Source organism: Chelonia mydas, chromosome 8 (genome assembly GCF_015237465.2).
Source record: "Chelonia mydas isolate rCheMyd1 chromosome 8, rCheMyd1.pri.v2, whole genome shotgun sequence".
Lineage (NCBI taxonomy): Eukaryota > Metazoa > Chordata > Testudines > Cheloniidae > Chelonia > Chelonia mydas.
The window spans coordinates 21,567,385-21,589,356 of record NC_057854.1 but is presented as its reverse complement, the minus strand read 5'-3'; the positions used below and the strand labels follow the sequence as shown (position 1 = coordinate 21,589,356).

The 21,972-nt window shown below is 52.9% G+C and overlaps 1 protein-coding gene across 10 annotated transcripts in view; it reads right to left on the bottom strand.

Moving 5' to 3' along the window:
• Nucleotides 1-170: 170 nt before the first annotated feature.
• Nucleotides 171-21,972, bottom strand: part of ABLIM3 (actin binding LIM protein family member 3) — a 108,358-nt gene continuing 86,556 nt past the window's right edge. For 2 of the 10 annotated variants that reach the window (XM_007062376.4, XM_037907386.2), the window contains exons 9-23: nt 21,894-21,965; nt 21,256-21,411; nt 18,240-18,269; nt 17,058-17,187; nt 15,954-16,052; nt 13,967-14,017; nt 11,221-11,355; nt 10,821-10,885; nt 9,915-10,062; nt 6,639-6,668; nt 5,039-5,097; nt 4,154-4,214; nt 2,742-2,749; nt 1,393-1,473; nt 171-445 (exon numbers count right to left, since the gene is read on the bottom strand). In XM_007062376.4, coding sequence (XP_007062438.3) covers nt 332-445; nt 1,393-1,473; nt 2,742-2,749; nt 4,154-4,214; nt 5,039-5,097; nt 6,639-6,668; nt 9,915-10,062; nt 10,821-10,885; nt 11,221-11,355; nt 13,967-14,017; nt 15,954-16,052; nt 17,058-17,187; nt 18,240-18,269; nt 21,256-21,411; nt 21,894-21,965 — 1,239 coding nt within the window. In that variant the 3' untranslated portion in view covers nt 171-331. Of the gene's footprint in view, nt 446-1,392; nt 1,474-2,741; nt 2,750-4,153; nt 4,215-5,038; nt 5,098-6,638; nt 6,669-9,914; nt 10,063-10,820; nt 10,886-11,220; nt 11,356-13,966; nt 14,018-15,492; nt 15,576-15,953; nt 16,053-17,057; nt 17,188-18,239; nt 18,270-21,255; nt 21,412-21,893; nt 21,966-21,972 lie in introns of those variants that run through there. The other 8 variants (XM_037907387.2, XM_037907388.2, XM_037907389.2 and 5 more) reach the window with 8 other exon arrangements.

The window sequence follows — 21,972 nt, the reverse complement described above, 5'->3', positions numbered from 1 at the left end:
TGTTGCAGATACCCCCTCCTCCACTGGCCTGGGATTTCCAGCCACTGCAGGTGAAGGTGGGTGTCTGAGATGGCCTGAAACTCCAGAAGGTTCAATACAAAAACAGTCTCATACCCCACCCCCAATCGCATTAGAATAAAAAAAAAACATAAAGGAAACAAAGAGCATAAAAATATCTGAGAGACTTCAATTCGCTCTACGGAGTTCCAAAGAGAGTGGCCGTTCCTCCTATTGTACAATAGAGAGAGTTATACAGAGCTTCAATATAGAGATCTTTCTATACATATATATATATATTTATAGGTATGTATATATTTATAGTGCATTGCGTTTAAAACAGCCGTGCCTGCTTCTTCAGCTCGTTCCTCTTCCACAGGGCCAGGCGGTCGAACTCCGCAATGGTCATGCTGAAGATCTGATAGAACTCGTCCTGTGACAGGTGGCGCTGTGGGGACAGCAGAGGGGGGCATGAGGCTGGATGTATGGGCCTGTGACAACACGAGGGAGTGCGGCTGCCATGGCTCATAACTGAGAGGGCCTGTGCAGATGCCATTGTGACTCTGCGTGAGCATACGCAAGCGACTGCCTCTGTATATGTGTGCGTGTCTGTGTGTGCACACATGTCATTGTGACTATCCAAGTGTTATTGTGTGCAGCTGTGTGTGTGTATCTGTGTATGTGCAATTGTAAGTGCGACCAGATGCAATTGTGGCATGAGCACACACAAATGCCTGTGAGTGTGCGATTGTGGCTGTGCAGAGCTGAGTGTGTGCGATTGCGGCTGTGTGTGTGCATGATGTGTGTGAGCATGTGTCTGAGTGTGATTGTGTGTGAGTGTGACTGTGGCTGGGTGTGAGCATGACCGCATGCCAGCGTGTGCATAAGTGACCCCCTTCCTCGGCCTGCGGTTGGGACACAGATTTGCACTGCCAGTGCTGAACCCCGAACACCACGCTGGTGACCTCTGACTCTCACCCAGCACTGGGGCTTTTGTTGGCTTCAGGCAGCCAGCCCCCCACAATGGGTCAGTGACCTTCTAACCTGAGCTTTTCAAAGGAGGGAAGCTTGGGAAGGAGCCGGCAGGGGGAATCCCCTCTGAATTGTCCCAGAACTCGATGGGGTGGGGAGGAGTGATAGTATTGGTCTGATGCTGCGCTCAACAGGTGATATCCATGCAGACAGCATTAACCCCTGCTCCATCTGCAGGGACCTTAGGTCTGAAACATCTCAGGTCTCCATGCTGGGAGATGACATCTAACAGGCAGGAGGGCAGTTACCCTTGCTCCATTCAGACCTCCCGCCCCAGCCCTAGCTGCACTGGGGGAGGAGGGAGACAGTGTCAGAAGGGAGTGTCCCAGTGATATTCTCCCCAGCAGGGAAGGCTTTGCTTACCTCTAACCGAGTCCTGTCCACATCCTTGGGCAGCTGGTTCCTCCCCCTGGTGGTCACCATGAGCAGCTCATAGGGATATATCTGCAGAGAGAGATGAAGAAACGTGGGTAGGCTCTCTGAGCTGAGGGAACCCACAGCAATAACCCAGCGCCTAGTCCTTGGATCTCTTCTGTTTGGCTCAGGGGTGGTGATTCTCAGGGGCCCAACTCTCATGGCAGAATGGAGCTCAAGCTGACACTGCAAGGCAGGGGAGCTGCTCTGATGGAGAGGCTGCCCTGAGGGGCGACACTAACCCAGCTCCCTGTCTGCCCATCTCCAGGCTGACGGCGAAGACCGCTTGGCTTGTCGCAGAATGGTTCCAAAACTTTTTACTCAGGCAACTCACCAACTGCATTTTGTCTTTTTTTGCAACCCACCATTACGTACATGCACCCTCTGCCCTGGCATCTCAACCCTAACCCCGGCCAAGTGTAGAGGAAAAGCCAGGGAATGAGCCTGCCCTGCATTCCCCCTGCAGCAGTGGCTCCTGTCCCATGAGGCTAGAACCGGCTCCCTGCTCTGGGTGTTGTGACCTGGCATGCAGGGTTGTAGCACTCGGGTTTGGTCCAGTTGGTGGTGCTGCAATCCCATGGGCCAGGTTGCAACACCTGGAGCGGGGAACCAGGCCCAGCCCTGTGGGACCGGAGCCAACAATGTGGGGTGACTGCGGAACAGTCTCACAATCCATCTCCCCAACCCCTCCAGGGTCTCCCCTCTGCACCAGGCTGGGAGAAATGTATGTTTGCCTAGGCCAGCGCCCAGTGATGCATTAACCTGGTTCTGGACATAGTGACCCAGCTAGAACCTTCTTGGGACTCACTGGTGGGTCAGGACCCACCGGTTGGGAAACACTGGTGTAGGCGATGACCTAACATCCTACCTAGCATCCCCTCTCCCCATCTAATAGGTTCAGCATCCACAGCTGGGTGGGAGCTGCTGCTGCTGAGCCCAGCACGACAGCTGTGGTCACCCACCTCATCAGTTCTTCCCCCAGCATGCAACTCGCTGCTGGGCGAAGCGTTTGGAGACACCCACAACGTAAACCATGCTCAACTGCAGCCCATTCTGTTGGAGCTGATAATGGCAGGAGGGATAGGGTGGCTGGAATTGAGGGAAAGTGAAGCCAGGGCATGTCTGAGGGAAGGGAAGGTGTCTGGAAAGGCCTCAGTTCAAACATGGGCTCCGGAGACCAGCCCAGGACACAGGAGATGGAGGGACAATCCCCAAGGACCCTGCCCTGGTGGCATTCGGACATTAGATGGCATCACTGACTGGATGGCAGCTGTTCCCCTCTCCAAAGAGAGTTTTACCTTGTATTCTGTAGGGAGAGAAAGAGAAGGAAAGAGACAAGAAACGAGTCAGTCAGCAGCCTCCGAGCCTTCCCTTTGCCATCAGGCGAGAGCCCCGACTCCCCACAGGAGACACGGCCCCATGTGTGTTCTCCCCTTGTGTGTCTTGTCTCTGGCAGCTGCTCCCAGGGGGCTGGCCTGAGGGTGGGGTTACAGTGTGCAGGCTGCTCTCTCTCACTCCCACAGCTCCTGCCTTCCCCACTGCCGCTCTACACCTGGCATCTCACTCATGGTTTCTAACGCAGCTCAGGAGGAACGGAGGCACCAGCAACACTGCGGACAGTTCAGCCCAGCTCCATTGAGAGTGCTGGTGAAGTCAGGGCCTGATCCTGCAGGGTGCTCAGGGCCCTTCTGCAGCATTGACTTCATGGGAGTAGAGGGTGCACAGCTGCCTGCAGCATGGTGGGGCCTATGAGAGACGCTGCCAAGTGTTTTAGGCCCTAAAGGTACTTGTTGCTTTTCAGAGGTTTTTAAAAGGCTTTTCATAATATGAGCCCAAGTCATCCCTGCTCTGGGGCTGAACTCAGCACTGGGCAGAGGAAAGGGGGGGCAGTGGTGGGTCTCCAACAACTAACCTGATCCTGCTGCTAATGGCCCCTAAGGAATAACCAGGGGGCAGTATTGTTCAATGAAGGGGGTATGAAATGCCCCTCGTATGCTCTAGGTGCTGGGGGTGGCTCTCTGCGCCAGAGGGAAACTCGCTGTCATGAGAATTCCCTGGATGATAGGTCAACCACCATTGCAGCCCCTTGATGCAGAGATGAACTGGGCCCAATATTCATAGGAATAGTTTCATTACAGTACTTTTACATTTCAAAGGAACCAGTGCTATGGTTTAATTTTAAGCCTTCCCCTGCTGGGTTTGTAACCCCAACACTGCAGGAATTTGCTAGGGAACGAGAACTGGAAAGAAAAACTAACTGGACAGTGACAAAGCAAGAAACTGATTAGCCTATTTTCATTCCCCAAGCTGGCAGAAATGCAAAAAGCAATAGCAGGAACAGTGACAAATCCATGGATTGTTCTTTCAGTTTTACAGTGTCAGGGGCCATCGGTAACACAGCTTTGAAATGCATCACTAGCAACGTGAGGGAGTCCCTGATCTGCTGCCACAGGGCCAGCTGGGGGCTCTAGGCAAGAGCACAAAACAGTGTCTCTTGTGCAGGTCCTGCAGGCTGTCGTGTTCAGAGCTCACAGCTGACTCCGCTGTGCAGGATCTGGAGGAGACTATCTAGCAAGCGCTCACTCCCATAAGAGGGGCCATTCTCGGGCCTCAGCAGGATGGCGGTGTCCCTTTTAAGCACATTGCCACAGGCTCTAGCAGCACATACTGTAGGACTGCTCAGGCTTCCCAGGCACTGTGCCCTGCTTACCTCGCATCCCCCAGTTGACGGCGTTTGTGCTGTCGTAGTGGAAGAGTTCAGCGCTGGGGGGCTGCAGGAGACATGAGCACACAGAGGAGTCAGCACAAGGGGAGTCTAGATAAATACTCAGCCCTTCTATCGCACCTTCCATCTAGGGATCCCAAAACATTTTACAAATGTTCCAATTAATCCATCCCCTGGTAAGTGTCATTCCCCTCATTTTACAGATGGGGAAACGGAGGCACAGTGAGGTGAAATGACTTGCCCAAGATCACATAGTGAGTTAGTGGCAGAGTCAGGAATACCACCCAGGTCTCCTGACTCCCAGACTGGGCATCAATCATAGGACCATTTCTAAAGTCCTTGTTGCCCAAAGTTATACAGCAAAGACATCACTCTGGAAAACACACGCCTCCCGACACTCTGAAGCAGAGGTTCTGTTCCCCTGCATCTGAACTCTAGGAATCTGGAAGAGATTTTACTTTCAGGGTAGGGCACTTGCCACTCCTAGATTCCCGGAGCTGGGTGAGGCTTTTCTGATCTCTAGTTTCTACTTGGATTCCACACAAAATACACCTGGGAATCTCTGGATGTGTCTTAGCAGAGGTTGCAGCGCCTGGAGGCAGGTGCTATGGCCAGGGTGCCTCTGTTCCAGGAATGCATGTACCTCCAGAAAGAACTCCCCCAATTCTGAGGATCCTGAACCCCAGACTGAGGATTCTGAACCCAGGCACAAAGAGGTTTCAATAGCCATGAGGATACTGCCCTAGAACTGCTCCCCCTCCCCATTCCACAGGAGGAATATGTACCCCACCTGTGCAGCCACTCGCCCATGAGAAACACTCTGAAACACCGCCACCTGGTGGCAGGTCAGGGGTAGCCAGAGACACTCACCCTGTGCAGCCCGTTCCTTCTATAGGCAGGGAGCGATGCAGATTTCGAAATGAGGGGATCTGAAAAAAGAAACAACAAACTGCATAATCCCAAGAGCAGGGACTTGTGCCTTAGAAACCCTCAGCTACTGAGCCAAGGCCAAGGCATCTGGTCCCCAAACACAGCTCAGGTTTAACTATGAAGAGGAAGGAGGATGCCTGCAGGGTCTAGCCCAGGTGACGACGCTCCCTCATAGCCACAGCATTGGCAGGTGCATCAGAGAAAGGAGAGATGCAGTACTGCAGCTGGCCCCTTCTGCAGTCAAATGCAGGAGCCCATTGGATACCTTGCCTGGGGGGTGGGTTCCTCTGCACTTTATATTGCTGGGTCTACCCTTGCAGGCCCCTGTCCCAGTCACCTCCCTCCCAGCTGAGGGCTGGATACCCCTTGGAGCTCTTGGATTCTGCTCCCAGTGGCTGAGTGGGCTGTTTCCCTGGGGAGTGAGACACCAGGACAGAGATTCAGAGCACAGAGCGCTGAGTCACCTTGGGCCCAAGCGGCAGGCTGGGAGGGGCCTCTCAGGACCTAGAAGACTTTGCTATATGCACTCTGCCCCTCCACCTGAGGTGACAGACACTAATGCAAGAGGCGTTCCATCCCCACTAGGAGCTGGGTACACAGGAATATCACCATGTTCCATGGGGGAAACAGACTCAGGCCGTCTACAATTTTAAGTCAACCTATTTTAGGTCAACATAGGGCAATGCCCACACAACTCTCCTTCTGTTGGTGGTGCACGTCCTCACCAGGAGCACTTCCACTGACTGAAGAGGGGAAGTGTAGTGGGCAGACAGCCAGGCTCTCAGCTCTGCATAGCTCCCTGCCAGGAGCCTAGTTGCCCCCTGGGGCTTCTCACCTTCCTACTCCCAGCTGGGAGCAGTGGGGAAGCCGCCCGGGGCTTCTTGCTTCCAGCGGGGAGATCCACATCCAGAGTCCAGTCAGCTGCCATGCTCCCAGTGGGGAGGGAGAAGCTGGGACCCTAGTGGGCAGCAGAGTTCCCAATAGGGACCTGTGTGGAGCTGAGAGCCCGGGGTCTCAGCCCACTACGCTTCCACTCTGCAATTGATGAAAGTGCTCCTGGTGAGGATGTGCACCACCGGCAGAAGCTTGGAGAGGAGGCCTGGCAGCAGGTCCAGCAAAGCCATGAAATTGACAAGACAGCCAACAGCCCATGTAAGGAACTCAGCATCTGCACAGACCCTGTGTCACCCTAACTACACCGAAATAAGCCCTATGCCTCTCGTGGAGGTGGAGTTATGATGTTGATGTAGTAGGGCACTTACATCAGCTGTCTTATGTTGAACTAACTCTGTAGTGTAGAGCAAGTCTGCGAGAGAAGGGACTTACCCAAGATGACAGCAAATCAGCTGCAAAATAGAGACTGGAACCCCGGAGTTCTGACTTCCACTCCCATGCTCTTATGACCAGACCACACTCCTTCCTAAAGGAAAAGCCACCCTGGCCTCTCCGCCTGCAGTGGATAACCCCCTCCCCACCCCACTTTCACAAGGCCTGCAGATGGAGGATCACAGAGTGGAAGGGAGGGGGAAGATATACATACCACTGTCAGCCAGGTAATGTGTCCGGGGAGCTGCAATGAGAGACAAAGCGGAAAGTCAGCACATCAGAGGCAGAAAGGCATTTACTGTGATAAAAAGCCCTACCAGGCAAAAGGATCTGGATTTTCAGAGACCGGCATGCCTCATCTTGCTTCCATGGCCAAGGACAACCTCACTTCACAGCATTCTCTGCTTCTCCCAGCACTACCCCACCCTCCCTCCCACCGCTTTCATCTCCACAGCATTTATCCTTTCTCTTCACAGCACCTTCCAAGTGAGCATCTCAAAGTGCTTTATGAATATGGGTGAGCTGAGCCTTCCTGCCTGTTGTGGGAACTGGGCCTGCAGACTTACTCTGTGAGCTCAGCTGTAACAAGTGAGTGGAAGTTTATAAAAGGTCACAATGAGCTGTAACAACAGATCTTGATGGGAACAGGTATGCCAGGGAGACAGAAAGACTGAACAAGTCCACACACAAAGGCCTATTGATCTAACGCAAGGGCTGGGTTAAGCTCATGCGCGATAAACAAGAAAAGTGTGGAACCAGAAATCAGTGAACCAAAATTGGTGTGTCAGAAACTAGGCCTAATTGGTGGACAAAATGAAGGGATGGGCTATTCCACCCGTCACTCCCTTTTGGGGTCCTTAATGAAAGAGACACTGGGGTAAAATTAACTGCTGGAGAGAGCTTCACCATCATGGCTGCCAACCCCACCATATCCTGGACCTTCTTTGTCCTAATTCTGAGAGATGTCCTGATCAGACTGGGCCAGAGACAGGGACCTAAATGACACCGCAACTTCCACCAGTTCCAGCCTAATCCCAAATATCACCTGGGATGTGAGATTTTCTCTCTCTCTCCTCCCTGGCATATGTCCTCTTCCTTGCCCATCTAATTTCCTCTCTTTCCTAACTCTCTCCTTTTTAGCTTCTGTCAGGCTTAGCTGGCCAAGACTATGGATTTTGCAACACTGCTGTAAGCCTGTGACCAGAAAGAGGCAGCTAAAAGCAATGCTCTAAACAGCGCAATGCTGGTACGAGTTTTCCAGGTCTCCGATTGGCTGATAAAACCATGTGATGGGCCTGTGTGTCTCCAGCAGAGAGGTTGCAAGTGAAAGTCAGAACCAGAGACAGAAGCTGCATTTTCCATCGTTGCTGTTCTTTTCTCTCCCCTTTTTGTGTTTATCTTGTTTTCCCTTCTCAGGAAATGGGACTGGACTTTAACAACAGCTCCAGCCCATCTCAACTAACTTCTTCTCTTTTAACTAAAAAGGACAGTTATTACCATCTCTCATACCACCTAAGAAACTGTCAAACAAAGTTTTTTTTTTTAAAGGGAATGAGGGACGTTGTTAAAATGAAAGCCTAATTTAATATTTGACATTTCAAATGCTTTAACTAGTTTTCCATCTTTTTCTGTATCTTTAATAACAGGTTACTAAGGATTTTTAACAGGGTGTTTGCCATGGTACTAAACAGACTGACTGAAGTCTCTATATACCAAACACCAAACCTTGTTTAACACTGTTTAATGTTGGACAGAGACCGGGTCATGTTAACACCTTTAACTCTCTGTGCCCCTTTATTCCATCTAAATTAATACAAACCCTCCCACCCACATTCCCAGAAGGATTGGCCCTCATTTTACAGATGTGGAAACTGAGGCACAGAGCGAGAAAGGACCACACAGTAAGTTAGTGCAGAGTGGGGATTAGAACCCAGAGCTCTTGATGCCTAGATTGCTACTCTAACCACTAGACATGCTCCCTCTCTACAAAGGCCTGAGAGCACAGATGCAGGTAGGCCCATCCTCCATGTCACTCTTCGCAGCTCCTGCAGCATCTTGCAAGCCTGGCCACTGGGGCTGAGGGAGGTGGCTCTGCCCATCTGCAGAGGGGAGACTGCATCTGAAGCCTTGATGAGACTGCAGCCTTGGGAAGCTCAGAGCTGCCTTTTAAGGCCACAGTTACTCTGGCCATATGGAGAACTGCTAACCTGTCTGTTAACAGTGGCAGCAGGTTCTGCCTCTATTGCTCCCTCCCTCTGAGAGCTGATGTAATTATGGGACCTCAGCCAGAGCAGCAGGGCTTGTGCATGGGCAGGAACCTCCCCCTGCTCCATGCCTTATATCCCCTGGCGGACCTGCCTCCAAGCAGCCCTGAAATATCCCTGTTTTCAGAGACTGGCACTACGGAGACTCCATAGCGGGCAGGGGCATCAGCACCAGAGCAGCCAGCGAACTCCTCCATAGGAACTCAGTCCAACCAAGAGGCCAAATGGAGGATGAGCTGGCAAGTTGGCTACGGTGCCATCTAGTGACCAGACTGTGCAATTGCAGGTGTGTTATTTCTTTGAAGGCCTGAATTTTCCAGTCCACAGAAAATGAAGGTGGGACTGACTGCGTGGCAGCCCTACGAATGTGCACCCCTAACTCACAATGACAAGGGGCTCCCAGAGAAACTCAGCTAAGCCCAATGATCTCGGGAGCTGTATTTGTCTTTGTGTTTGTCATTTCTTTGCCTCATGGATATAGCTATGGGACCAAACTAACACAAGCTCTGGTCTCCTCAAGGCTTCTCCACCATCTAGGCGCTCAAATACCCTAACAGACGGATCTGATGTTATTCTGGCTCCCTGAGGCATTCAAAAAACCAAACACAAGCACCAAATACCTGAAGCATAGACCCAAACACTTGGCCTTGTACACACGCCTAGGGGAGTGTGTGTAAAGGACAGATGGTTCCCTGATGCAGCCAGCAGGGGAAAGAATTGTCCAAGACTAATTTCTTGGGGCAAACTATGTCCCTTACAAACATCCAACCTCTCCAGCCATGTTAAAAGGCTCTGGTTCAGGTGTCCTTTCTTCCCCACCATGCCAACACCTCATGCCAGGTCGTGCCCTTGTAATGGAAGTAGAAGTGGGAACACAGTATGTGGTGGGAAGAAGAGATAGCAAAGCCAATGGCTGATTTTTGTGATGTGGCCACATAGTCTGAGACCCACCAACTCATTTCCACCCCACCCCACCCCCCACCCCCGGCCACAGAACAATCCTGCTGGGAGAGATTGCTGGCCAGCCCCATGGATCCTTTCACGCTCACATGGCTGGATCCGATCCAGCCTGTGTACATCTGGGCATTGGGGGTGAAAAACTGTTTATCTCATTCACAACCCCAAACGTCAGCCAGCTCCCAACCAATTAGAAACCACAAGCTCTTCATCTTGTGTGATCCGAGAAGCCTGCCCGTTGCTGCTATGGTGCTCTTCGCATTCCTTACAGCCGTTCAGTGAGCTCTCGTAGCCGGCTGTGTGCAGGGCCTCTCTGCTACCGGCTGAGCTGCGGGGCGGCGTCCAGGGGTCAGCGTAAGAATTGGATCGTGCCTTCATCTCTTCCTTCAGGATCAACCTGCCGATGCCGCTCTGGATCTAGGCACCGCGAGGGGAGACGGAAAGGAAAACGCTTCAGACACGGGCGGGAAGTTCTCTGCCAACCAGCAGCGGCAGCACAGCTGCTGACGTTACCACGGCAGCACCACCCCGTCACGGTGTCAGCACCCAATGCCACTAATGCTGGAGTTTGCTGGTCCTGCACTCAGAGCAGGTAAGGCCAGCCCTCCCTATGGTTCTCACATCCAACCCAGCACCCAGCCAGCAAAGAGGGCTTGGTGCCCCTTGGTGAACACATTGGCTCCTTCCCCTCCCCAAGCAACACCTGCCCCATATGGCAGCTCCACCCTCCCCCTAGTCACATTTCATAGGAGAGTGTTCTTAGCCAAAGTCATTAGGTCTGCGGGTGTCTGTGCAAGGAAGGAGAAAGTCCGTGAAGGGAAGGAAGGCACCAAGGAACAAGCGGGCCTGGGCGGCCTAGTGCACCGGCTTCCCCTGGGAAGGCCTGAGCCTGGAATGGAGGGGCCCACAGCATGTAGATGGCACAAGACCCACTCCTGGGGCAGAAGCATCTGGAAAAAGCAGATGTCACAGATTTACCCCAGCTGTGATCTCCGAACAAGGAGATTGGGCCAAGGCAGTCTTTCCTGGCTCTCTGCCACGATCCCTGCCAGGGCGTGGCCTCCAACCTCGCCACCAGCTCTCCGCTTGTCTCCTCTGTTGCATTTCTCTCTCAGGGGAGGAGTTGAGAGGAGATACCAGTGGGTCAGTGGGGAAGGGATGAGACAGCCACTCACCTTGTGCATCCCCCGGTCAAACCCGTCCTCTTCTCCCCCTGATGAGAATCTGCGGGCTCGCGGTACTGCAAGGAGACAGGGGGCAGGCCCAGTCAAATGCACAACATGGACAAATACAAACAGCAGGCAGACACCCAGGCGGGATTGCTAGTGCTGGGACCCAAGGTGAATGTGCATGGCAAATAACCCAAAGGCTGAGGGGACTTCAGGTCCTAGATGTGTCATCATCTTCCATTGGTGCCTACCCTTGATTTAACTTACATGCCCTCAGCACTGGGCCTTGCCTGGGGAATAAGGGCTCAAAGTCAACTCCTCCCAGAAAATGACACATGCAGAGGTTGTTATTGGGCTTCCTGTGGCCTTGGCCGCATCCAGGGCAGGTCTGGGCTCCCTGCATTACCTTTGGGCGAACCTTGGAAAAGCCAGTACTCGGACTCTGAGTGGTAGTATGGGTCCGGGGAATAGGCTGGGCTGTATTTGGAGGACTGTGCAATGTCTTCGCTGGTTTTGCTTTTGGTGGCTGCAGGTGGATTGTCTGCAAAAGCAACAGATCGTGAGATTTAGGAAGGAAACCCAAGTTCTGGAGGAGATGCTGTCAGCATCACCATGGCTGTCCCACACAGACAACCAAGTGCCTCCCAACTCCAGTAAGTGGAGCCCCCCCAGCTAGCTTCAGTTTGGAGAGAACAGTTTGGAGAGAACAGCTTCTCCCCAAAGCCTGAGGGGCCAGGTATGTCCCCCAAGTAAAGGGCAGCCAATGGAGGTAGTGAGCTGGCTGAGGCCGATGGGTCACCCACCGGACCTGGAGATCCAGCGGGGGGTGTGGCACATCCCCCTGCTCCACTCTCCCCAGTGGCTTGAGGTCTCCTGTCCTGATTGGTAATAGTCCATGGTCAAAGTGCTGAACAAACATTAACTGATCACACCTCGCACCGCCGGGAGGTCAGTAGCATAACCCCCATTCTACAGATGGCGAAGCGGGGGCACAGAGAAGGGAAGTTAAGATCATGCAGCAGGGCAGTGGTAGAACTGGGAACAGAACCCTGTAGCTCCCAGCACCCAGCCCCAGGCTCAGTTGCACACAGCAGCTCCGTAGAGAATGGGTCGGAATAGGTTGCCAAGCACTCGGATTGTCAGGGCTCTGTCTCCTGCACTCCACGCCAGCCTTGCATCTTGCTCTGAGTCCATGGCGCTGAGGTGCAAATGCCATGACATCATGATGCAGAGCCTTTGGCTGCCAGGCTGAGTTACAAGGTAGCCACCAGGATGGTGCCGATCTAGAGCCCACTGTGATGCTGGCTGGTACTAATTTCTTCCTCTTCCTCTTCAACGTACAATTTTCCTACTGCACCAACCAAGGAAGCAGGAAAACACTAGTGCTACTGAGACCAGCTTCTCCTCCCTCCCTAGGTAACCTCACTCCAGGAATGCAATGTCATCACCAGAAAAGGGCAGTAAAAGTGCCCTGGGGACTTTTTGAGCCTGAGCAGAGATCCAGAGGCAAGGGGCACAGCCCCGGGACAGGGCAGAGGGAAGGCGTGAGCTTCTCAAAGGGCGTGTTTGAAGGGATGGGGGAGGTGACGTGGTGGGGTGTGTGTGTGTGTGTGTGTGTGTGTGTGTGTGTGTGTGTGTGTGTGTGTGTGTGTGTGTGTGTGTGTGTGTGTGTGTGTGTGTGTGTAAGGGGAGCCCCATGCACAATGTTGTTGGCTCTAGTTACAGCCATGAATACAGGCCCACAGCTCCTGTGCTGAAGAGCTACAGCCCGCAGCAGCAGTGGGATGGGGTCACCCCTCCGTGCACAAAAGGACTCTAGGTTGGCTTCAGGCCAGACGGCCAAACGTTGGAGGCTCCTGCTCATATGGTTAAGAAAACAAAATGGCTGCCTCTTCAGAACTAATCTCTTCCTCAGCAAGCACACGAGGGGCAGAGAGCACCCCGGCAGGATTGCTGCCACCTGGGCTTATGGTGAGCTCAGAGAGACGGTGCCAAACTCAACCTCAAGGCCTGGCCAGCTAAGAGTGCTCAGAGCCCCCCAGTAACATGCCAGGGGTCAGTCCAGAGAACATGGTAAAGGCAGCTACTTACAGCGCAGAGGGGTGCAGACAGTCAGCAGGGGGCGTTAAGGGTGTTAGGCAGACAGGACAGGAGAGACGCACGGAGGGAGAAAGGAGAGACAGAGTTATGGTTTCACAGGGAAAGCTGGTACACGAAGCAAGTTGGTGAGCACACAACAAGCCCTCCTCAGCAAGGGCCTGGCTCGTGCCAGGCGCCCTTGTGCCACCTCCCCAGACATCTCCCACTCCCACAACCCCAGCCCTCACCGGATCACTCTCTCCAGGCTACCAACACTCTCTTTCAATCTGTAATGTCCGCCTGGGACGGTCAGGGGTTTTCAGGAAATTGGGATTCCCTTTTTAGTTTTTTCCAGGTAATTTATATTATGGCTAGTGTAAAAAAAGCACTTTCTGCTCACTCTTCTCTCCTCACAGTTCTGCCAGTGCACCCTGACCCGCAGCACGCCTCTTATTCCAGCCCTACGCTCTGCTGTTAATGCCCTCCAGGCTCTTGACCTGCAGCACCCTCTCATCCCCTGCCATTCCAGTCCCTGTCCCCCCCATACTCTGACACTGTCCCTCAGTCCTGACCTACAGCACCTGCTTTCCCAGCTTTGGCAACTGCTGAGCACTGGAGACAAATATCCAACCTGGTGTTATATTTGAGGAGGGGACTGAACCCCCAAATGACAGGTAAGCAGATAGATCTCCTGTGCCACTCAACTTCTCACTCCTACCTCCTGGCCTTTTTGCTGAAGGCAATGTGAAATGTCACAGCTTTGTGCCTGCACTAAATCCCACGCCCGAGGAAATGCAGCCACCACCGTTGCCAGCACCTCCAGCCTTTCTCGCCACCTCCTCCTGCACCTGCCAGGGCATCCCCACAACCTAACCCTCTGCCTAACAATGCCATTCCCCTCTGTCCTAGATTCATCTTATCTCGGTCTCACACCGGTGAGAATCTGGAGTAACCCTGTCCTAGTCCAAGAAGTTACTCAGCAGCGTAACTGGTCCCTAATCTCTGTCTGGCCCTTCCGATGTCAGGACTATTAAGTAATTGGCAATCACCCCAAAGCAACACTCAGACTATACCGTGTCGTTTATAGATGGGGGGTTTCCGGTAGATGTTACTCTCTCCGGCAGCTGGAGAAAAGAAAAAGAAAAGAAAAGAAAAGAAAAGAAAAGAAAAGAAAAGAAAAGAAAGGACATGGAAGTCAGTGTGTGTTTGCTGGGAACAGTGGATATGGAGAGGGCATGGAAGAGGAGGTGAAAACCCCCAGTCACTCATCTGTTACGTTCAACGTTTTTCACCTCCATGGACTTTAAGCAAAAAAATGCAACCTAATTCCAAGGCATTTCATCAAAGATGGATCAGTGTCTGGTTTGGCTTCTGAGGTGGGGGAGAAAGAGGGTTAAACCTGTTTTGGAAGCTAAGCACCCGTATACTATGGTGATGGGTGCTACAGAAAACCCTAGGGTAGAGAGGTCGTGTGTGTGCTAGAGAACATGCAGTGAACATGCTGAGTGTTAACACCATGCACTGACAGAATGGCAGATGCTTCTTCTTCCTGTCCCCACTGTTGGCTCTTCTCAGACAAAGGTGTCTTGGAGGGGAAGAGGGAGAGGGGACACCTAGAGACCCAGGATCTGGGGATACGTCTCTGTCAGTCAGCCCCATGGAGTGGTTACTGATGGATTTTCAGGAGGGAGATCATTTCTTGGGGGTGCAGGCATCTAGAAGAACTATTCATGATCCACCTGAGAGCAAACCAACATCATCAGCCAAAGCCTCTTTCAGCAAGGGAAATAGAGCTAGCTGGGAAGGGGAAGCAACCTGGAGACTGTGCCTATAGCTACCCTACCAGCGCTAGGGCCTATCAGCTGAGCTGGCGGAGCAGGGATGGGGCCATCCATAAAAGACATCAGCAAATGGGCAGGGGACCACATATAGCTGTGGTGGTGGGGTGGCCAGACAGGGAGAGGGTGGAAATAGGGCCATTGCAAGGAGCATGGGACCCTGCAGGTGTGTGTAGAGCTGGTCACCATGGTGGTGGCTGCTGCCATGGATTGGTTACATGGGCGAGCATGAGGAGAAGGCTGTGAGGCTGCAGCTCCAGTCCAGGCCCTTGGTATCCACCTTGAGAGATGCTAATTCTGCACTGTGTATGTGCATACTAAAGGTGGCCTGGATTTTTTAAACACCTCCCGCAAAATCTGGGTGCCTTTGATCCCAGGTCACCAGCTCGGCCCACTCTAGAGACAGGGGCTAACTGCAACATAAGGAATCTAGGTCTGCAGTCAGCACCCCACCACCCAAGTCTGGGGGTTTGGTTCAGGCCCATCTTGAAGGTGAACTTGAGAGCCAGTTAAATGGCTTTAGAAGGGGGCACAGGTCAAGGTCCCTTGAACTTATTAGGGTGGGTTTGCTTTACGTGGACTGAGTGGATAGTTTTGGATTTGACGAATGGTCCAGTCTGTCCCTGTGACTGCAGCTGGGAGGGGGAGTGAGTACCTTCTTGCTGCCCTAATGCGTATCCTGAAGAAGTGGGACAGGTGCTTGTTTCCCTCCCAACCCCTCCGAAGATCTGTGGATGGATTGAGGGGGCAGTGGGCCTTACCTGGTGGCCCCCTGGAGTCCCTGCTGGAGGGGAGCAGCCATCTGGCAAGCCCAGAAGACTCTGGGGGAAGGGTGCACCGGGCCCTAGGGGGAGTAGGAGGAGTATAAAATAAATCATCTGTAAAGAATGGGTATAGAAAAGCTTCTAATCAGAAAAGCTTTGCCTTGTGATCTGCTAGGGAAGGGAGGGCAGGGTCCTTGCAGGGAATTTCACTTTGTGGGGGACAGGAGGCAGTGGGAAATGGCAGGGGAAGGTATAGCAGACTCTGGACGATGGGAAGTTTAGGTGGGGTTAAAGCTGCAGGTCTTGTTTATGGATGGCCTTTACCGTAGGACGTGTCCTGCTGCTGCTAGCTGACTGTAGGCAGGCAGTGGTGCTACTCATGCGATACACACATACAGCACATACATGCATGCAATAGACACAGTGCTCCCCACAGGCCAGAGGTCTCCAGAGCCTACCTGGAATGTGGAAATGCTTGGGAGCTTGGTATGAGGTTGGAGTAGAAGACCTCACATCTAACTGGCTATAGTAGGGGGAGCTGCGCCCACTCTCTGTGCCTGGAAAGTGCGGATCAGAGGGAGTGACAGTGATTGAGAGAGAACAAGAGGCAGAAGAAAACTGGTGTTAAATGCAGCCATGTTAGAAGAGCAGCAAGCCACGTGTGAGTCAATGGCTGGGGAGGAAGGAAGGGATGGATGGATGGGGGTGGGGTTTCCTACACACGTCGTGAGGGAGGAACTCAGGGTTTACAGACAGGGGTAGACGGGAACCAGAGGGAAATCCACGGGTGCATGCCATTCAGGGGCCTAGCCCAGAACCCATTGCAGGGGCCCCAGACTCCTGTCCAGGATTCCCCTGTCATTCTCACTGGTATGGCAGCCTTTGATGGCGACTGTGCTAAGAGCTTTATCTACAGGGGTTGGAGCCTTACTGAACAACACGGAGGCGAAACCAGTCTGCCAGACTCATCTCTCTCTGGGTTTTCCTGCCCATCGCCTCTCCCCCCAGATTTCAAGGTACAGCTGTGCCCTGCTTCCTCACCCGAAGATGGGCTAGCCGGGCTGTGTGTGAGGAGTCACCCCCCACGTTGACAGGTACATGCATTCTGATGCATCCCTCGCTTCCCAGGATAAGCAAGTCGAGCATCAGCTGCGCCTCTAGTTCCAGTGCCGGCATGGAGCCACCATCTCGGATTTTCTGTAGTGATGGGGCGACGCTGTGACTGAGTTGGTTATGAGACAGGAGGAAGGCCCCAGGGAGCGGAATTAGCTGAACTGGATTGTGCATGAGGCAGCCAAAGGCAGGTCACTCCACTCTCTTGGGCACACACACCTCAGAGAGGAAATCCCCCTTCCCAGCATCCTACAGGCACTGTCGAATTTAACTCCTCCTTGTTCGGAATTGGGATTTCCCCAACATGACTTGCGCTGCTGCCAAAGGGATGGCCGAGGCCTCCGGGAGAGGCGTGCGTGTCCTTGTGATCCCAGCACGCTGCTCTGCTGCTCTCCACTGGCTGTTTTAACCTGGGCCAGGCCTGGTAGGGGGTGGGCCAGTGTCCTTACCTGAGCGGTAGTAATGATGTGGGGAGCGTGGGATGGTGGGAGACATGCCCTGGCGGCTGTAGGTGGGGGAGTCGATGTAGCCCGGGCTGGAGGCCCGTCTCTGTCCTATGTCAATACTTTCATAGATATCCTGGATGGGTGAAAGGAGATGTGAATAAAGGGCATGGGTCGGAGAAGGTATATGCGCCTCAGGCTGTGGGGCATGGAGATAGCTGAAACAAGGCCTCATAAAGGAGTCATAGACTGGGGGAAGGAGGTGTTTGTATAGGCAGAGTCACAGCTTTTCAGGAAGGCAGGGTCTTCTCTTTCCTTCAGGGAAACTTCTCCCCTCCCCCCATGGCAGCCAGGCTCACTGACTCTTCTCAGCCTGGACAGGGTAAAGCCTCTGTGATGTAAAGGTGCAGTGGGTGTGGTGAGCTGGGTGCTGCACAGGCCTGTGTGTGGCTGTGGAATGAGTGTACAGTGCAAAGCAACCATCTGGCACTTAAAGACAACAAGTCATGCATCTCCCATGTGAGCTCTGCTCCTCTTAGCATGCATGGGGCTTAACAGAAATAGCTGACTGGAGTCGTGTGTGTCCCCTGCAATGGATCTTTGCAAGCAGAGCCGCTGAGAAATACCACATTCCCATTATTTGGTGGTTTGACTTTCTTGGTGCCTGGAGAATTCCCTGTTTGTTCCCCTCACAATGTCCCCAGAAGCGTGATGCTTCCTCCTCCACCCCACTGCTTTGGCCACGGAGGACTGGATGCAGCTCTCTCCAGAAACTGTCAACATTGCTCCAAGATGCAACTGATGGGCCCACCTTTGTGTAACAGAGATCTCCCCCCTCTTACATCAGGGCTGAGCACCCAGGCCCTGTTCCCTGTTCCACAGTAATCTCAGGAAAGCATGGCAGGACTGTCGGGCCGGCACTGCAGTCCTAACTTGAAGAAAGCAACTTCCAGTAGAATTACTGCTTTAGCATCACAAGCCAAATTCACTCTCAGAGTAATTCCACTGACTTCAATAGAGTTACACCAAGAAGGGATTCAGCCCAACAACTGCCTCCATTCAGAAAATGCATTGTCAGGCATGAGGGGTCCCCTTGGTCCAGCCAAATCCTTCAGTTATAATTCCACGCAGGTCCCACCCACCTCCAGCCTTGTGGTCCCAGAGGTCTCCAGAACACAGTTTGCTTACCTGAGAATATGGAGACAGCGTTCCAAGGGACTGGAGGGGGCAGGAGGTCCAGAGACAGCGCAGGAGGGAGAGAAGAGAGAGGTACATGATGAATGGTCGATGTGACTGACCCGGACCTCATAGCACTTCATCTGCCCAAAATTACAGCCCTCTTAGTAAAACCACAACCTCATTAAAATGGCTAGGCACTGAGGGAAGCCTGTGGAAGAGAAGGCTCCATCGATGGGAAATACATAGCACCCTGTCCCTCCACCTCAGCCACTCTGAGTCCAGGCTGGAGTGCAGCGGGGCTGCCTTGATCCCATCCAGCCACTGCTCCAGGAGAAATGCCTGGTGGAGGAATGCATGGGAGCAACTCATTTCTCCCCCATCTCCTGGGGAAGGGAAGAAAGACTTTGGGGGAATTCTTCAGCTTCTTTCATTTGATGCAGAATATCCCCCTTCCCCTTCACTGGAGCTGGCAGGCAGGTGCTCCCATGGCCACGCTGGTATTTCCCTCATGCTGGGATACACAGTGTATGGGAGAGTGAAGCCATCCAAGCTTGGCGTTCCCAGTTTGGAAACAACTGAAACAACCAGCCCTTGGAGCCCGTAAATCAACCCCTTGCCTGCTCGTGTCTACGGAGTCTGACCTGTTCACAAAGAGCCCAGCTCTGCATGCTTGTAGCAAGACTCCAGATATAATGCTAAGTCCAAGAGGGTCCTGCTCTGCCAACCCAGACCCTAGCGTTCAGAGGGGATTTCTCCTCTCTCCTGACTGTCTGAGTTTCACATACAAATGGTAACATTACAGCAGCTGCACAGATGGGGAAGGTGAGGAGAAATGCCCTCAGAGGATGAGAAGGGACAGGCTGAACCTGGGAAGCTCCAGATGCGAATGTTTGGCTATGAAAGCTCCTCGCTGATGCGTCCCTTGGAGCTGGTGAAACAGCCACAACTAACTCAATGGGGAGGATAAAAACAGATGGGAGCTAAGCGAGGTCAGCTGGGTTCACAGGAGACACCATCCCACTATGAAACACAGCCTCGTGACCTACCATGCACATACAGGGGTCAGAAGATGCCACCAAGAGCAGCACTGGGCTGTCTGTACATCACACTGAAATTGCATCAATCCAGGGGTTTATACCAGACAGCAGCAAATACAGCAAGACCCACCCACAGCAAAAGGTTCCAAACCCCACCTCACAGCCTTCGGTAACAGCATGTTGCTGAGCCATCTGACGGACAGTAGCTTCCCATGCTACCTCTCTGTTGCCCTCTCAGTTGCACTATCCCCTGGCGTTGGAGGTCTGTGCCACTGCATGCCATCTCTGTCTGTGTCATAGGCCATGTCGCTGTCCACAAGAGGCCCTGACATGGCAACCTGCATTCTCTGCTTTATCCAGAGATCATTTGTAGGCGCAGCTCATATAGATGAAAGGCTGCAGAGCCCCCAGTGTACAGTGCTGTAGAGTGCCTCGGGGCAGTTGCCTTAGCCAGCTCACAAGCCAACCACCCTTAGACCTGGGACAAAGACACAACTGAGAAAAAGCAGAGGTGCAAGGAATCCAGAAGCCAGCAGGGGTGTTTTCTTAGCTTCCCCCGTATGGTGCTTTCCAGAATCCAGGGATCCATTTTCCTCTTGCCTACACCAGTTTTACACTGTGGAATGTCAGCGACCTCTCTCAGTTTACACAGGTGTAAGGGAGAGAAGAACCAGGCCCTCAGTGCCCCAAGGCCCTGATCTGAGGCCATTAGGAAAATCAACACAACACAGTGAGCCTGTGTCCTGAGCTATGCTTCGCGAGCAGGTGAGAGCCCCATACAGCTCTAGAACACTGCACACAAAGGACAGCGTCACTGCTCCCACCTTGGTGCAGAGGGCACAGACAGCGGAGTGCTCTGGATGGCTGGCTCATGATGAACCCTGGCACCTGCTTCACACTGGAGATTTCAGAGAAGTCGTTGCCGGTTATTACAAAGGCCTCTTCTGTGACTATTTTAAAGGGCCCAGTTTTGCCCTCAGCTTCTGCAGTCCTCAGTGACAGCTGGATCAGGCAGGACCTGGCTTCCTTTCAGGTCAAATCCATGCACTCATCTCCTTCCCATTTAAGTGGGTGAAATTGTCCAGCAGTCCCAATCCTACCTCCAGGAGTAGAGAAGGGGAAGTGCCATGCCAAGGGCTGTGTTGGTTTCATTCCACACAGCTCTTTCTAATATCCCCGTGGACATGGACAACACCATTCAGCTCGCTACCCCCTTCCCGTTCCCATCCAGCGGAGGCAGCGCTAGATAAGGGCTGTCCTGCCTAGGCCCTTGCTCTGCGGACACTGGTGAGGCTTCCCTGCAGCAGGCCATCTGGTGACACTGTCCTACACCCCATCTAAGCAAGGGAGGATGCTCTTTGGAAAATGGACTGCTGGGCAAATAGCTGCAGTTAAGGATCAGATTTTCAACAGCACCATTTGATGTGTGAGCAGTTCAGGTGCCCGTAGAGTGATCCTGCTGCATATCTGTCCTTATAGTCTATGCTGGGGCTGAGGGTGCTGCGGAGACACCCTTTCCCCCTCATTCATTTCCTGGGCTCAGATGGACTAGGAGACATTCTCCAGAGGAGCCATTCCTTGGGGCTGCCTTTCTCCCCAAAACACTCCCTTCAGATTACGTGGTGTGGCCATCGCTAATGGCCACCATCAGCATGGGCAGCCTTGTAGATTGTGGCTAACTGATGCTGTAGCAGTTTTCTGGCTCTCAATCTTGTGGCCCACAGTGGAGGAGGCTGGAGCCAAGGCTCCTGTCCTGGCCCATCCTGGATTTTCAGACGACAGACAAGAATCCTCCTTGGAGATGTTCTTGGCCAGATTCTGTTCTTGGTTCCCCCACTGTAAATCTGAAGTAACGCCACTAATGCCAATGGAGTTATTCAGGATTTACACCCACCAAACTGTAATAAGAATCTGTGTCATCCCACCCACCACCCCATAACCCTCATCAGATCCTGAGGTCCCTGTCTGCAAATGCCAAGACTCAGTACCTCCCCATAGCTATATCTCTCCAGCGTCTCGTCTGATGTGTATCTGTGATAGGGCTCGTAGGAAATGAGGTCGGGACGCTGCACCTCGTAGATGGCTTTAATCTTGGGAAGAGCTGCCAGGTCTTTGTAATTAAGGATCTCATTATCCACTTTAGCCTAGGAGAGGGAGAGACAGAGGCAGAGAGATGGAAACAGAGAGAAAGATGAGGAGAAAGGGAAAGGGAGGCTGGAATATACAGTGTGAAGCTCCCATCAGAGCAAACTGATGTGTCACCACAGGAAAGGGAAAAATGTAAGGAGATGTCCTCAGGAGAGCACAACATTCTCCCAGGATGAGAAGAGGCTGCAGTGGGGAAAGGGCTGGGTGGATTATGGTGTTGAACTGCCTTGGCAATACTCTTCCGAGATCTCCCGTTCATCACAGAGGGCCTGCTGAAGTCAAGGCAGGCAGACACTAAGGGTAGACTTACCCCCCAAGACCCCTTCCCCATCCGCATCGCTTGCATTGCAGATTGGAACTGAGAACCCGCTGCTCCCCTGATCTGTGCAGGGAGATCTCCTCCTCGTGTCCCCGCTGGAACACATGGAGCCACCCTTTCCCTATCACATTGGAGACTGTGCGGCAGAGCTGTACTTACACAGATGACTCGGTTGGGGGAACCAATACTGGAACCAGGGGGTGAGATGGACGTTTCTGATGTTCTTCTGTGCTGTGTG